This window comes from Ursus americanus, chromosome 34 (assembly GCF_024610735.1).
Source record: "Ursus americanus isolate L20-20 chromosome 34, mUrsAme1.1.p, whole genome shotgun sequence".
NCBI lineage: Eukaryota > Metazoa > Chordata > Mammalia > Carnivora > Ursidae > Ursus > Ursus americanus.
In genome coordinates, this window is record NC_142160.1 from 12,261,222 (window position 1) to 12,278,735 (window position 17,514).

Genomic DNA, 17,514 nt, shown 5'->3' on the forward strand with positions numbered 1-17,514 from the left:
AGTTACACAGAATCCATAAGCATGAGTAGCTTTGCATCTGCCCCCTCCGTATATCTTTATATATGTAATAATGTCCCAGTTTTCCTGTATCATTCTCTAGTTTATCTTTACATCCCTCTGTTGAGGCGTATCTAGAAAAAGAAAACAATGAAACATACATATCTTTTCCTTATGATTTTGTTATTTGTATTTCCTAAAAACTAAATCTCAGTTCACACATAGACCTTGTTTGTATTTGCAGCTAAAATACTGCAACCAGATAGGATAAACAATTTAATGAGAGTAGAACAAATTTAGTTGGACCACATGCTAGGCGCTCGGTTTCTGGATGTTAAAAGCTTTCACCTACGTGGCTTGCAATCCATTGCTCACATTCCACCCCTCAAAATCTTCCTTCAAATACATCTGCCACGTAGCCCCTTGAACATTCCACCAAGAAATACTCTTTGTCTGAATGCCTCTTGTAGTTCATATCATTAAAGGGCACTTAACACTTGCTGCTTCTTAGAATGCAGCTCTTTGTTTCCTGAGCGGGAACAGCCCCCCCCCCCGGGGGGGGGCAGGGGCTCTGACACAGGGTCTCAGGTCTGCCTCTTATTATCAGTCTGACACTGAGGCCATCCCTTGACCTCAGTTTTCTTTTTGGTCTGTGGGGATAATACATGGTACCTACTTCCTAGGGTTGTCATAAGGAGTCAGTCATGATTTCCTGCCAAGTGTTTAGAATAGCACTCAACTAAACACTAGTTATTGTTCACATATTTGTAAAATCCTAAGCACTTCCAGGGCACAACTATGCCTTATTTATCTTGCAAGCCCTGCGGTGCTTTGTATGTTCCAGGCGCTCAAGCCAATACTGCCAGAGCCACAGAAATACTGTTGAGGGGAAACGCAACAGAGCAATCACTACTTATTGTAAATGACAGGTATTTGGAGTTCTCATTTTGCTACATTTTGAAAAGCTGAAGAACTTTCAAGCCTGTGTTTCGGCTCCCTAGGAAGCATCTTGAAGGGATAGTGGGATAACGAGCAAAGTAGGAGCCACTTCTCCACAGTGAGCACCACGGATGATCTCCAACACGCAACAGCTGTTGAATGAGCCATTGTGTGACCCAGCTCCGTCTCAGGGACGAGGACCCTGGGAGAGGGGAGCTGGACTTTGGGGTGGCCAGGAGCGTAATGAAGGGAAAATGAACAATTTCGCTGCACTGTACTCACAGTAGAGATATAAAAGTAGGACATTTTCAGGAGCCCCATTATACTAGGATGTCTGGCTATGGCTAAGGTTGGGAATAAATTTAAGTTGTTTTGTCACTCACTAAGTCCCAATAGGGAAGATAATTTTGCTTCTGATTTCAGCTACTGTCAAATGTAGGCATCAAATCTGTTACCTTGGTCTCATAATTTTTTAAAAAAAATTTTTATTTATTTGAGAGCAAGCGAGAGAGAGAGAGAGAACAGGAGTAGGGGGAGGGGCAGAAGGGGAGAGAGACGCAGACTCCCTGTTGAGCAGGGAGCCCAATGCAGGGCTGGATCCCAGGACCCTGAGATCATGACCTGAGCTGAAGGCAGATGCTTAACCGACTGAGCCACCCAGGTACCCTGGTCTTATAGTTTTTATACACATCCTTTATATATGATTGGACAATATTATTTTCTATGATGTGTCCTTAACTAGCCTCTTCTCTTAGGTTTCCTGATCTGACTCTTTCCTTTTGTCTTAGACGAAGCAGAGGATTGCCAGCAGGTTGAGCGAGCAAGAGAAAACATGGTGGGGTTGGCTCCTTACCCAAAGGTCAAGAATGATATACATACACTTGAGGGAGGAAGGTTCTGAACTCATATATTACATGGATAGGCTGACAACTTCCAAAGGTTGTCTTCCTCCCTCCTTCTCTCCCTCCCTTTCTCTTTCTCTTCCTTCCCTTCCTTCATTCCTTCCCTCCCTCCCTCTCTTTCTTCCCTTCCCTTCCTTTCCCTTCCTTCCACTACAAAAGCTGTATTTGCTCATTGTAAAAAACAACACTGAGAAGTACCTAAAGGGTATATATGCAACACATCAGTTCTCATCCTACCTTTCCCACTTCAGGTTTCACTCCCTAGAAGCTACGACTGATAATTATTCACCTGTGTCCTTTCAGATATTTTATAAGTATATATTTTTTCAAATTTTTATAAACATAAATGTCATCATAAACACACAGTTGTACTGTTTTACAACAGGCTTTTTAACTTAAGAAAAAAATACCCTTGGATATCTTTCCATATGAGTGCATTATTTATAATTTCAGAGTATTTCACTATACGTTTATATAAAATTTAGTTAGTCACTTATTCATGAATTGTTGGGTCAAAATATGACTAGAATAAATTCTTAGAAGTAAAAATATATGGCCAAAGGGCATGCACATTTAAAACTTAATAGGGGTAGCCAAATCATCTTCCAAATAAAACAAGTTTGTGCCCATATTTGCACACACAACGCATGTTTCTTTCTTTCTTTTTTTTTTTTTTAAGATTTTATTTATTTATTTGATAGAGAGAGAGACAGCCAGAGAGAGAGGGAACACAAGCAGGGGGAGTGGGAGAGGAAGAAGCAGCCTCCCAGTGGAGGAGCCTGATGTGGGGCTCGATCTCAGAACGCTGGGATCATGCCCTGAGCCGAAGGCAGACGCTTAACCACTGAGCCACCCAGGCGCCCCACAATGCATATTTCTATATATGCTTCTTGACAGCAGATATTTGTAAACTTTGTTTTTTGCCAACTGATGGGTTGAAAACATTTCATTGTCTTAATTTTCGTTTCTTCAATTTCGAGTAAGGAAACTTATACTTTCTTCCCTGTGATCTTCCTGTTGATACATTTTGCCCATTTTCTTATAGTATTTTTCTTTTGGATTTGTGGATGTCCTTTGTTTATTATGGAAATTAGCCCTCTGTCATGGTTGCAACTATTTGCTTTGCCATTTGTGTTTTGAACTAGTATGTTGTAATGGGGCTTCTAAGCACCAAATTTGTTTTCTAGAGCCACTTAGCTTGTGTGAATGGGTGAGTCACGACAGCTCTGAGTTTGGTATTATTAAAGAAGAAGGGAAAAAATACTAGGCTAGGCAGAAACAAGGGAAAGTAACAGTTCCACATATGAAGAATCCAGAGAGGAAAGGTGAGGTTTGTTTTCAAAGCATCTGCCTGTGGTTTCATTAAATCTGTAAAGCATTAGATCCTCCTACCTCTATTCATTCAGCAGGACAGAAGGGAAATTCCAGCTGTCTACAGCTCTACCTTTGGGGTTTTATTGAAAAACACAAGCTAAAATCAAAAGAAAAACTAACTAGGGTTGGACGAACAAGGACATGTGTATCTCGGTCCCTAACTTACAAGAAGTTTCATGAATTAATCTTTTTATAGCTGTTACTGTCAGCAAGTACTCTCAGTTCTATATTTACTGACATTCAAAATGTTTTAAGAGCCCTTCAGCTGTATTTTGCCAAATTATTAGTTATCATAGGGGTTATTAAAGCATAGGAATGTCATATTGGATAATCAGCATAAGAAGGATTTCAATCCCTGAGAAACTCATCTGCTCATCAGGTCTCCTCAAATGTTTCCTCAACAGTGGCGGGGCGGGGTACTCTTATTCCCTAAAACCGTTCCTTTGTCCTTTTCTCTCAACAGGGCTGAAGTCCTGTTGGAACCTACGGCTTCGAGAGGCTGACCAACCTCCATCCTCCTGCCTGTCACCAAGATTAGTCATGTGTCCGTCACAGGAGAATTATTTTCCAGGATTTATCTTTGAAACATTTGTATCAAGAGTATGGCGTCATGGAAACACGGAATCTTTCCTATTTATTTTTCATATTTTGGGATTTAAAATGTTACCAAATGATGTGCAACAAAATTTGACTCCATTAAGGGTCCATTATGGAATGCACATGCATTATGCATAGCACAGCACATGCAATTACTTTGAGGCTTAGGGGATCTATCTGAGTTAGTTAACTTAAGAAGTTAACAAAACCAGAATGGTCTAAGATAATTTATATAATTTTATACATCTTGTCTCAATCCAATTTCAAGCGGAAATTGCAATTTCCAGAGCCAGTGCAGGACTCTGCCGCTACGCATGACTGCAAGACTCATAGGTGGAGAGTGAAAGAGCGCGGTATGAAGCATGCGCCACAGGAACTATTTATGGACAAGGCTCCCCAATGAACATACTGGAACCATAACAGGCATACCTCATTTATGAGTGGCAGATAAGTTTTCTCTCCTGTGACAATTGCAGCCATTCCTTAACAACAATCCGGAACGTTAAGCTGAAAAGATATGGCAAAAACTGCTGGCTCTACCCCGATATCTATTTTTTTCCTTCCTTCACAGTGATGGGATTTTAGCTCCCGATATATTTGTGCAGGATAAAGACTACATTTTCAAATCTCCTTTTAGCTAGGTGTGAACGTGTGACCAAATATTGCCACATGGGATGGAAGCCCAAATGGTGTGCAAGACTTCCTCATGGTGACTTTAGAGGGAAAGGGCATGACTATCCCTTGCTCCTTTTTCCTGATGCTTTCTGGCTAGAAAGTAGATGAGATGGTGAGCTCCCATGGACCATGAAGCAGGGATAGGAGGAGCAAAAGGAAGAAGGAAATTGAGTCCTCAACACTGTGAGGCCACCACATTAAATCTGGACTCCTGTTCAGAATAACATGTACATAAGGAATAAACTCCTGTCTCATTTAGGCATCCAGTCCTTTGAGTCATTGTTAGAGCAGCAGTACCTGTGTCCTAATGAATGCAGAATGGTTCTGAGCTCAGTCAAGGCTCAGTGGGAAAAGTCACGCTAGGTTTGCAATGCCAGCTATGGGCAATTGACCCGATGGTCTCCTGCCAACTCTAACCTCTTACTGTATGGATAGCTAACATACTCCAAAATGGAAAACTCAAACAAAACAAAACAAAACAAAAAAACACAAAAAAACACAAAAACCCTTTCATATCACTCATACATTACAGTTTTCCTTGGCCATATGCCTGTCTCCCTCTCTGTGCTATTGTTAATCTCTTCAGGCTTAGCCTCTGGGTATTTGGTATAAATACAAAGACATGAAACTGACTTAACAATCATAATAAGAATAAAATAAGTAATATGTGTAGTACTTAGGATACACCATTTATTTATATATAAATGACTATAATCCTTTAAAATAGCCTCCTGGAAAACTACATGCTTATTTTAATGATGCTGCCATTACTATATTTTTGGAATTTTTTGAAGTTGTAAATCCGTACATTTCTTATAATAATAGGACTGGATCAAATCACTTAAGTTTCTTTCATGCCAAGCCAGCCACTCTTTTTTGAGCACTTATTATGCATAACATTGTTAGTTTGGGTGTCATGGAGGTTGGTAATCAATTAAGGATGTCAATGGTACTCTTCTGACAATCTATGTTAAATTTTCTGGGTAAGATGGCTTCACAATTTAACAATAAAAAAATAATACATATAAGGGGTCTACTAGAGTCCAGGGAGATGAGAAATATACACCAGAAATGGAATGTGAATTTTTAAAAAGCTTTGCTTCATGGAGTTTTAGATCATGAATTTATTCATTCACTGCTCCCTTACTTCCCAAAAAATTCTCAGTAATTTATAGATTAAAAATTAGAGTTCTCTTTGTATTCAATTTTGAACGCTTTATTCTACTAGAACCTTGATGTATTAAAATATTCCCTGTGCAATGCATTCCACTCAGTAGGCTTTCCAGGGGCCTCTGGGTAAAGCACCCCCATCTCTGCTTCTGCCCCCACATCAGCTAATAACTGTGGACTATAGGATTTCTCTGAGTATCAAGGACTTTGACAGGAGAGCTCCCAGCATCAAGCACATTTCTGGACTCACTGAGCCTGAAGCATATAAAGTCGTGGTACTCAGAGCAGGTGCGGCTGAACTGGAAATACTGATCTGATTTACTTTGCGAGTCAGTTCTGCCTGTTAAGCAAGGTGGTATGTCTCTGCAAATGAGAAACGGCTTCCTACTAGTCATTATGGCAGAAAGGTCAACTCAAGTCCATTTGCAGTTTTCAGATATGCCAAGAGCTCGGACTTAGACAATGACTTTGGTCCTCACCCAGGAGAGAACAGACTCAGAGCAAATGAAGTCAGATAGAAGGAAGAACTTCCCAACAGCAAGTGACGTTAGGATCGGAAGGGCATGCCGGGGCTGACATCCGGCCGATGCTGTTGGTTTAGGAAACCAACGTCTTCACTGGTTGTTCAAGATTTTAAATCTCACTGCTGGCTTGCTGTTGCTGCCTCTTCTATATGTCTTTAGACTAAAATAGAGTATCGTGGGTGTGGCCTTGACAAATCCGGTGTGGGTTATTGGAAAGATTTGAAAAACAAAAACAAAAACAACCAACCAAACGAAAAGAAAACTCAAGGAAACATACTTGGAGTAGTGTTTCCCGAGGGATGTGACTGGCCTTTGGACCAGGCAGGTCTTCACGTGAAACTGTTCGGCCCAAGGCAGACTATTGACATTCCTGCCTCCTTGCTCCTGTCATTCAGGAGCACGAGAAATTGTGTCAACCCCGAGGCCCCCTGATATTTTTAAATGCCTCCTAGGGGAGTCAGGGTCACCCTAGTTGTAAACCACTACAGCCATGTTTAAGAATTATCATCCAAAATGGTGGTAAAGGAAGTAGGATATCAATGATGAGGTTGTGAGTACTTATTTCTCATTATGGAAATTTCGTGGGAAAAAAATGCTTTAAATTGATGTGTGTCATGTCATAGAGATGAGCTTATTTTTAAAATAAAATCTCTTAGAGCCAATTGGACTTCACCAGTATTGACTCAATCTGTGCATTAGAATGTTCCTGTGGCTCATGTATCCTATAACTCGGTGGAAAGGGGATATATTTGCTTCCACAATAAGGCATAATTTATTAGGGATGACATCCTGTACTGTCGGAAGACATTATTCTCATTATTATTTTTGTTAGTTTGGGTGAGTAAGCATACAATCATACATAAATAGGTGTGTTGGCTTAGGGACTGCATAATAAGACATAGTTTTTTTCTAGAGAATTCTAAATAGCAATATCTTCAAATGCCAAATGTGATTATGTTTTATGAATTCTGCCATCGTTTCTGCCACTTGTTTACTCAGAAATACCAAGCCCATTTTAAGCTGCTGCTTTAGAGAAAGTACTCTTGGTGTCTTCATGAGGCTACACTCAAATGTCAGTCATAACTCTGGGGCAGAGAAAATGCGGAGAATCAAATTCTCTGTCAAGCAAACCCCAGCAGTAGCAAAAGTATTGGTTATGGAAATCTAAACCTACCCAGACACCCCCATTAATTATTATCGCAAAATAAACTATCTGTGATGACTGTCATGGGGACATAATCCCTTAGACTGGATTTAGTCTGACATAGATTTCACTTTATAGTATGGAGATGACAAAGTCAGAAATTTCTAGCCTCATAATGAAATTTCCTACAACCTAAATTGATGTTGGCAATGTAATTAGATATGCAGTCTGAATAAAACTTTGCATTTGGGCAAACCTAAAATAAAATCCAAACAACAAAGGAGTAACATTTTAACCAAACAGAGCCCAAAGGTAACTTGATTTCTGTCCTCTTCCTTCAATCCCCTTTTTGAATAAAATGGTAGCTTAGAAGAAGAAAATTTAAAGTGTAAGATATATTCTGGGCTGCTTCACATTTAGCCCAAGTTCTAACACCTCCACCAAAGACAGTAGTCAACAATCCTAGCTGGGTCACCAGGATTGCTCCAAGACACTGGAATAGCTTGAATCTCTCAAGAGAGATTCATATTCTCCATTATGCTCTGTTTCTCCAGGCAGGAGGAACAACTACAGTATAGAATGTATTTTCGACAACACAGAAAAAGATAAAAGGGTTTGCTGGTTATTGCTGCAATGGTTAAGATTTTAAATCAATTACTCTTCAACAAATCATGTTAACAGAGGCTTGACGATATGTTCCAGAACATAAGTTTGAGCCCTCATTTGTTCTCTTTGGACCTTTTTTAGTAACTACAGACATACATGGTTCCTCCTTAACAAGCAGAGCCAGGTCTGATTTGTGGTTAAAAAAAAAATCTGTATCTATATCTATCTCTCTATAGGGTGATGAATACCCTTGACCCTGATCGGTTTCAAATGAGAGGGTCTGCTCTCAGGTTGGAATGCATGGCAGCCAGGCTGTATCCACACAGGACATGGTTTCCAGCGGGGGGACCACTGTACCACCAAGAAGGCAGGAAGGGAACCAGTGTTTCTGGACAGCCACATGCCAGAATGCTTTCATATGCTGACTTGTATGTTAACTCAGTTAACCAAGGTTCATAGATCCAGAAACAGAGTCTAAGAGAAATGCTTTGACACTGGAATATTTATGGATGAAATGATATGCCGTCTGGATTTCCTTCAAAATTATCCAGAGGAGGATGTAGGTGGGTATACAGAGAGAGATTCTAAGCTTGGCCACGGGCTGGTAAATGTAGAGGCTGGGTGACAGTCATGGTGGGTTATTATAAGAGTCTCCAATTTTTTTGTATGTGAAATTTTTTAACAATAAAAATGTATGCACAAGAGATGCTTGGGATCTTAAAGTCCCATGAGGCTGCTTATATGCTATTTTCTACAGCAGCCCCTTGGTAGCCTCTCAGCTAGTACATATTTCCTGAGCAGCTACTATGTTCCCAGCAATGTGCTAAGTTGCCTCAATTCACGTGACTATGTGAACAACAATAATATGAGGAATTTTTGATTATGTACCTTTTTTTATTTAAATAGTTCAAACGTAGTATGTGATGTTTGGCAATATTAATGACAGGTGTGGCTCACCTTTGATAATTCTCTTAATCACTTCCCTGCACCTCAGTCTGATCTTTGAGATGAAAGATTTTATGTTCTTGTGAACATCAGCCACGGCATCACTTTCATCCACAGACACTGATGACACTCCTGGGATACGGTACGTAGGACTACAGAGTACATACAGCCTCGCTCCCTTGCCTCTCTCTCTCGTCCTTGCCAGGCAAGATCCTAACAGGTGCTTAACCCAATTTTATGTCTGTTCTACTACTCGAGCTGAACACGGCTACAAAGAAAACATACAACCCTAGTGATCCATGCCTCTCCAAACTCACAACCACAAATACCAAGTGGGACCAGGGTGCTGTGGGGTAATGCTACATTTCCCTGGTCTGGTCATTCTCCCTGTCTCTACATTCAATATAGTTCCTTCCGCTCCCTAATCTCCTCCACCTCCTCCCCTTCCACACTCTTTGCTGATGACCTCCTGTATTCTTTACTTTATAAAGAAACTATCTACAGAGAAGTACCTGATCACCCCAGCAGAAAATGTTCCATCTTACCCACGTCTGGCCCATATGCTCTGCCTTCCCTCCTGCTATGCAGGATGAAGCTGTCCCTGTCCTGAGGCTGAGCTCTTTATTTGTGCACTGAATCTCATCACCTCCCTCTCTCTTAGGGACTTTGTCCCAATTCTCCAGAGATTCACCCCTTTTTTTTTTCTGCAAAAGCTTACTCCTTTGGGGCTCTCCCTAGCCTCCCTGATTTAAGAATACACTAGTGTTGCTAAGAATGGCCTTGCAGATTTCTTGATGTGTCTACTCCTTACCCTGCATGCCCAATTCATTAGTAAGTCCTGTTGAGTTCCACCTTCACAATGTATCTTAGGACCAATATTATATCATTTATATGAAGCACCTAGAATAGGCGAATTCATAAAGATATAAAGTAGAATAGTGGTTACCTGGGGCTGAAGGGAGGGAGGAAAGGGGAGTTAGTGTTTAACGGGTACAGAATTTCAGTGTGGAATGATGAAAATGTTCTGGGGATGGACAGTGGTGATGGTCACACAACAATGTATATGTACTTAATGCCACTGAACTGAATACTTAAAAATGGTTCAAACAGTAAATTTTGTTATGTATATTTTACATTTTTTAAAAAAACCCAGTTAAGAAAATCTCTATACATGTATTTGAATCTGACCATGTTTTACTTCATCTATCACTGCCATTCTACTTCAAGCCACGCTCATTCCCACCTGCATTATCACAACAGCCTCCCAAAACATCTCCCTGTTCGAAGCTTGCCCCCACCTCAGTCTGGTCTCTGCACACAGTGGCGGAGTGATGTTCTAAACCAGAAAGGAGATCGTAATTTACCAGATCACAATTCTGTGAGAATAAAACCCAGCTCTCTACAAATGTCTTGCTCTTTCTTGAACACACGGGGCTTTTGTCCCTACTTTTGCTCCCTTCCAGAATGTTCTCCCCACAGTGGGCTCCCTGACTTCATTCAGGTCTCTGCTTCCATGTCACCTCCTCACAGAAGCCCTTCCTGACTACCTACTCTACACTAGCCTCTCAACGCCCAGGTGCGCGTGCGTGCAAACCCATGCACACAGGTCCAGTCCTATACCTTCCTCTGCTCTTTTTCTTATCAGTTCTTTTTACTACCAGACATCATATATTTATTTGTTTCCTTATTTACTGATTACCTCTCTTGAGTTAGGCTCAATGAATTGTCGACAGCTGCTTTCCCAGACCTCAGCCATAACTGGTCTATAACAGGAGTTCAAGAAATATTTGTATCCTAAAAGTCATGCTTGGACTGTTGGAGGCTGTGCACATTAAATTTGAAGTGTAGTAAACTGCAGATGGAAGAGTGTTCCAGAGCAGGTCACTGCTCACGCCCAAAAGGGTTCTCCTTTAAAAACAAAGTTCTTCAGGAACCCGTGACCATAATTGAGAAGGGACTGGTGGCAGCAGGAGTGAGTGGGAGGCGGGGGAGAGATGAGATAATGGAGGCCGGGGTGCAGAGAAAATCGAAGGCACTGGTGTTTGTGATACATTATCATTAATATTTGGCATTTTGATGAAAAAGGGATTAAAGGTCTCCCGAGCAGGATTCACTTAGTATTTAAGGAAAATATCCTTCAGAAGATAATGTCATTTAAGCAAGAAACAGACTTGTTGAAAGGCTACTGTGGTAGGCAGGTCACCCCTAAGTGATGAGGAGGAATGGCACCTTAAAGAGAAAAACGCTGAGCGCATTCTGCACCCCCGGTGTCCTCCGAGGTGGACTGTGTCATGCGCAGTGTTACTGTGGTATGGTGTCCCACTTCTGACAGACCAAGCTGGGGCCCAAAACCGAGTTCCACCATTGTGTTTAAGATTTCTTTAACTTTTGAAGAAGGGACTAAAGAAAGTAAATGAGGTTTTTAGAATCAGCTTACAGAATAAAGTTTTATTTTTAATAGGAAGAACTACATTACTGCTAATTATGATATAACAAAAAGAAATAGTGTCCATATTAGAAAGTAGAGTTGCTGTTCTAAAGTGATGATTGGGGATTGATTGCGTTAAAGGTCTGTATTCTTACTGCCGCTGTTTCTTGTTGTAACGAGGTCAACTTTTCCCCTTGTTAGTCCTGTTCTGGAGGCTTCTGTGTTCTCAGTGGGCACTGTGCTGCTAACTGAATTGAGGCCTCAAGGTCCCGCTCTACTTTGGGGAGCCTGGGTCACTTCTTAAGCTCTGAACACCTTGCTGCTCCTTCCCTGCTTTTTGGGGTGAATGCAGTAAAAAGAGAAGGAGACATAATGACTCATGAGTTTCTCACTTGGAGGTTGATCTGCAGTCGTGGTTTGTCTGGGACATGGGACTTTCAATGATGAATCGGAGACAGTCTCAGGCACCTGGGACAAGTCAATCACCCTCTCAGATTAAGTTTAGGGACCGAACTGGTGTAAAAGCTAACTCACCGCGTCTTTCACTACAGCTTGTGGGCAAACTGCTGACCCTGAGCCTTTTCACTTCCTGTGACCTCAGAGATCTCCTCTGGGTGTCTTTAACCTCCTCTTCCCATTTAATTATTTTTATTCAATGGGAGCCTGTGGGTTTCTGCAAATCCTCAAATAAGTATCTCAAAGCAGGCAGGAAAATTATGTTTATAAATTATGATAATTCCAATGACCACGTGGCTCCCTTGCCCCCACCTCTTCCCAGCTACTGTCACTTAACCCACTCTGGGGGCTCATCCCTTACCCCAGACCTAACCCTGTTTATGGACTTGGAGCAGTTTGAGAGTCTCTAGCCTGCTTCTCTGACCTTGTGCCTCAGCTCTGTACTTGGTGCATGCTTCTCCCCTACTTTTTTACCCTAGACCCTTGACTGGGTCCCCACTTGTCAATGTTTCTGCACCTTGCTACCTGCCTTGGTAATCTAGCAAGGGTCCACTGTCTCTGTGAATGGAATGAGGTGTGTGGGGGGTCCCGACTCCTCCAGCATCCCTGATATCCTGACCAGCCTTGGCCTGCTCTTCTACTCCACGCTTCTGGGCTCTGCGCCTCATTGTGGCCAGGCCACTGTACAGGAGCCTCTCCAGGGACCACCACCCCCCGCCCCCTGCAGGGCCATCCACATGTATAGCACCTATGGGAGCTTTACGAGAAAGATACCCCTCCAGGCAGATAAATGACAAAAAGGTGTTCCCTCTAGGATGACCAGTTAGAAAAACGCCATCCTTTCCTTGAGCAGCCTGCAAGGCATGGAGCTTGGCGGACAGAGCCTTGGCGGGGTTTTAACTCCCCCTTGCATCCATGAGCTCTCCTCCTCACTACCGACTATCCGGACCAGCTGCCACCAATGCCTGGCTCAATGACATGCTTTGCTGACCTGGACAGGTTTCGCCCCATCAGAACCCTGAATCTGACCCTGAATTTGCTCTTTGTCTATCCTGCTCCCATCCTGCCTCTTTCAGGTCACTCCCACTGAGGTTCTCATTCTTAACCTGATGGTGTATAAAACGTAATGCTTTAGCCTGTCAAGATCTAAATAGATACCACTCATTACATAACATTTACCCTTTCTATCCACTATTGTAATGCAATTCCATTGTAGTATTACAAAACCTACTACCCATTGGCTATAATGCTTTGTTACATTTGATCTCCCCCGACTTCTGGATCAATTTTCTTGTCTTTTCTATTTTTATTTTTTCCCCAAAAGACGTTTAGCTTGGGATAATCCTGTTTTCTCTTTCCAAAGACAGTGGGGGATTCTAGGATAGAAGACCATTTCCTAATACAACTGGGACTTCAGGCCTAGGCCAAAATGTACTGTTCCAGACACCTATGTGAAAAAGATAGAATAGTAGTAGCTCCTAAAAGTTGGGACCACAACAAGTATAAGAAAGAGAAGGTATGTGGTCCAATAGGGCGAACATTCCAGTTCTGGGAGGAAGGTGGCTCGGGAAAGGAAAATTCACCCCAGACAGATACAGAGAAAATAGAGAGCAACCACTTGGATAAGCTGAATCACAGCACACTGAGCTTTTGGAAACTTATCTAGCCAAAGAGAATCTTTTGTTGTTTAGAGCTGCAGGCTCGGAAAGTTGATACAATTAGATCCAAGTTGCCCGATGAGACATACAATTACCCCTAAAGTTTGAGCCTGCCACAAATCCTCCTCAATGGTTACTTTGCGGAAACAAATGAAAATCACCGTGAGGAGAGATGGTAGACGACTTTCACACCTCTGTTACATTGAAATGCAAGCCACTTGGCGATTTGGGGAGCACTGCTGTTTTCACAGTGTCACCCTTTCATAGCTAATTGTGGGCACAATAAATACAGCATGGAACACACGAGTACTTGAGATAATTTCAGTATAACCTCCACAGATATGTATTATGTAATGTGCATAAACATAGATTTAAATACATATATATTTAAAGACAATGAATACGCACATAGATAAGATACAGAATCAAACTTTATGAAGATGGTTACACAGAGTACTTTTGTTTGGAGAATGCCAGTTGCCTTGAAATTCCTAAGCACAGGCAGATCTATGCTAAGATCAAAACATATATGTATACATATATAAAATTTCCGGCCAACCAAAATAGCTTAACAAATAGAAACAATTTCTCTAGGGTGCCTTTCCTCCTTGGAGTACTGTGTAAAGGATATAGGAAAAGTCTGGAAAGAAAAGCGTATCTGCATGCACACACCCCAGATGGGGTTGAGTTTCTCACGTATGACAAATGAGTGCTAGTCCACTAATCATGGAATCCCTCGTCTTCCGTGTCCAGTCCTCCTCCCCCAGACGACTTCGTCAGGTTCTACCCACTGGCCCAGCAGACTCATAATGCTCCCTGCGTGAAACGTGCTCAAGTTCTTATAATATCGCCACATGGTGTACCGTAGTTACTCACTTTCCACAGGCTTCCTATGAGGCCCGGCAGTGGGAACAGTAGCCTACTTACTTGTGTTTATCTTCTGGAGAGAGATATGCTTTTCCAGTTGTCTCCTCAGCTTCACTTCGGCTCCATATTTCCCGGTGGTCCCGTTGTCGGCCAGAATGAAGTGGGAATGCATGCTGTTGAGAACAGTGAGCTTGCTCATGGGGTTGGACATGGTCTGATACGGCCGGACGACCTGCGGGATTTCAAAAGGAAGAGGACGAAGTCAGAGGAAAAAGAGCAAAATACGAAAAGGAGAACCAGACAGAGAGGAAACAGAGAGAGAAGGATAAATCAATTCTTTGTTACAGTGAAAACAGAGTTTACATCCTCTTCCTAATGCCACTGTGGGTAGCAAGTTTTATGGTTAATGTTCCCCAGTCATAGCAAGATTATACTTAAAGAATAATGTATTTATATGCTGAGTACAGAAGCTAGAGCTTGTGCTCTCATCATACTCAAAAACTGACATGTGAAGGATTGTGTCATTGTAAGGTCAATCTTTCACTTGCTGATAAACCACAAGTAATTTTAATGTTTACTCTATTTGTTTTTTCTTTCTCTTCTCCACGATGTCCATACTCCCAGAGGCACAGCAGAGCAATCATGGTTCTAGAGTAGGGTTGGGGAGGGGGTTGGGGTCAGGGTGGTCTTTTCAGTCAAGCCCATTCAGTCATCTGAAGGTCTGTTAATTCAAAAATCAACACTGTTCTTATTAGACACCTTATTTAAGTGGAAATGTTGAATGTCAGATACGTGTCTCGTGAGATAAGTGTGAATCAAAATGTTCATGTCTGTCTTTGTTGTTGCATTATTTTAATTTCATCATGAATTACATTACTCAAAACACAGTAAGTCTTTCAGATTTTTGATATCGAAAGAAAAGCAAAACCTATCGTGAGTTAGAGTTGCTAGTTCTAGATGCTTTATAGACATTATCTATATTCCTTGCAACAATCCTGAAAGGTGGGTGCTCTTATCTCATAGACGGAGAAAGGGAATTGGAGATAAAATAGGTTTTTCAAGAGTTTCTTACATATAAAACCAGCACTGACACCCAGGTCTGATTCCACAATCTGTGCGTGTTTCCCTCCCCCACACTGCTTAGACATGACGGAAACAAGATGATGTTTTGGAAATCCACTCCTAAAATATTTAGGTAGAGACTTCACTCAAGACTATGAGAAGGAACATTCAACAGGCTCATTGTTACAAGGCCCAGTACAGTTATCCCTATACTGAATCAGCAGAATTGACAGGGCAGAAATAAATGCTAGTGGGTTTTTATTTCTGTGCCTTTGTGCGGTATGTACGTTAACTACGGAGTTGAGCTGCTCTTGTTCATTCTCAGTATGTGATGACTCACCGTGAAAAGCTGTAGTAAGATTGAGTAGTTTGTTAAAGAAATTACAAAGTGATTTAGTAAGGGCAGTCTTTAATAGTAAAGATCCCATAAAAGTAATTTTTTAAGATCTGGATTCTGATTTCAAAGTCCGTTTCTATGTGCCTGGCACACAGAGTCTACTCAATACATAGTGAATGAAGGAACAGGAAACTTGAGACAGGCATGTTTTTGTTCAAAATTGAAAAAAAAAAATCCTCTCTTTTCTGAATTGGTTGGGAGTTGATCTAATCTAAATTTAAAATGTGTCATTTTGAGCTTTTGAAATATCCTTCATTCCTTTTAATGTATGTCTTGTTAATGTAGCATTAATATAACATTAATTCACAGCTTCATTTTAGTTGACTCTTAGTGACAAAGGAAGCTCATAACTTTTTGATTATTGTTTCCAGTAATGGATGGGATTTTTTCCAGTAACGGAGCAGTATTCAATTACTCCTTTGTCTGGATGAGTGCATGAGAGTCTCCCAAAATACAGAAACAGTGGTTTGCTAACCCCATCCTGAGTTCTTTATCACTGGAAGAGTGGGTTGCTTGTGGTTGAAATTCCCATTTTGTTGTTACTCATTTTTGGTCATAAAACATTCATTCTATAGCAGAGTGCAAGTTAATAAATATTAATGCTTTGTTGAAAGAGGCTTAGTAGAAGGACTTTCTCCTATTCTTAAAAGTGCCTCTGCATTGTGCTTTTGTACAAAAGAAAATGCTTTAGTTACTATTCTCTATTTTCTGAGCCGGTCCCCAAGGCTCCATGCCTAGGAGGAAGAAGACCCAAATTATTTCTTGGAGAGGCAGGGAACCGTGGATTTTCTAGAGGTTAAACTATGTGTGATAGTGAATCCTAGATACTTGTTCTAATTGAGACATGAGAACACATTTTCTAATTCCTGGGAACCTGATTAAAGACCATCAGTGAACATGAAATTTTCAAATGCATAAGGTACTGAAAATAATTCTGGGCCAGCTGACATACTGACCACAATCTGAGAATGATAGAACATCATTAAATCATCTAACTATATTCTATATGTCTGTTTCCTCCACCACAGGATTCTAAGGATAGTGGGGCATCAGTCTTCTGAATTTTGACCTTCTCTTCATGTGGAACATGGCATACCAGCTCTTTGGAAATACTGTTCCTTTGAATCAGTCATGGCAAGACGGTCAAGTTTACAGTATCACTCATGAATTTTAATTTCTTCATCTTACTGCTCCCCATTTCGTTTGATCTTGTATGAAATATACGTGGTCATATTTTGGCAGAGATTTTTGTCTGCTGCATAAGAGGGGATATACATCTGAAAAATAAGTAAAATGCCCTAATTTATTTTCCTGTTGTCACTGGAGGAAGATCTGCTGAATCCTGCAGAATCCTGAACATATGAGCCATGGAAATCTGTCTGAATCCCATGAGTTCTGCCAGTGGCTGTGTAAATCTGAGGCCCACATTTTTAATCTGTAAAAGGGAAATGAGAAAACCACTTACCTCATGGGGGTTAGATGAGATTATAGGAGCAAAGTACCTGGCACTTTGCCTGGTTCCTAGGAGGCAGTCTATAAATGTGAATTCCTTCCCAGGCTCAGCTTTATTTTACCAACTATAAACTAATCTTCCAATTGCAAGCTAGTGACCAAAATGGCATGATGACAGACAAATCACGGACTTCTATTTTCCACAAGAGACTTGAATTGATCAATTTAAGTAAAGAAAAGAAAGTGAGCAATCAGTTGGCAGAACACACAGCGTGTTTTTCCTCTGTTACCTCCTCTCGGGCCATTTAAGAGGGCGATGCT

The 17,514-nt window shown here is 41.2% G+C and overlaps 1 protein-coding gene across 1 annotated transcript in view; it reads right to left on the minus strand.

Annotated features, from left to right (window-relative positions):
- TRPM3 (transient receptor potential cation channel subfamily M member 3) overlaps positions 1-17,514 on the minus strand; it is a gene marked incomplete at its 5' end in the record, with an annotated part of 257,261 nt that overhangs the window by 206,123 nt on the left and 33,624 nt on the right. The window contains one exon of the mRNA XM_045772551.2: positions 14,343-14,514. Within this exon, the coding sequence (XP_045628507.2) occupies positions 14,343-14,514 (172 nt within the window). The remainder of the gene's footprint in view (positions 1-14,342; positions 14,515-17,514) is intronic.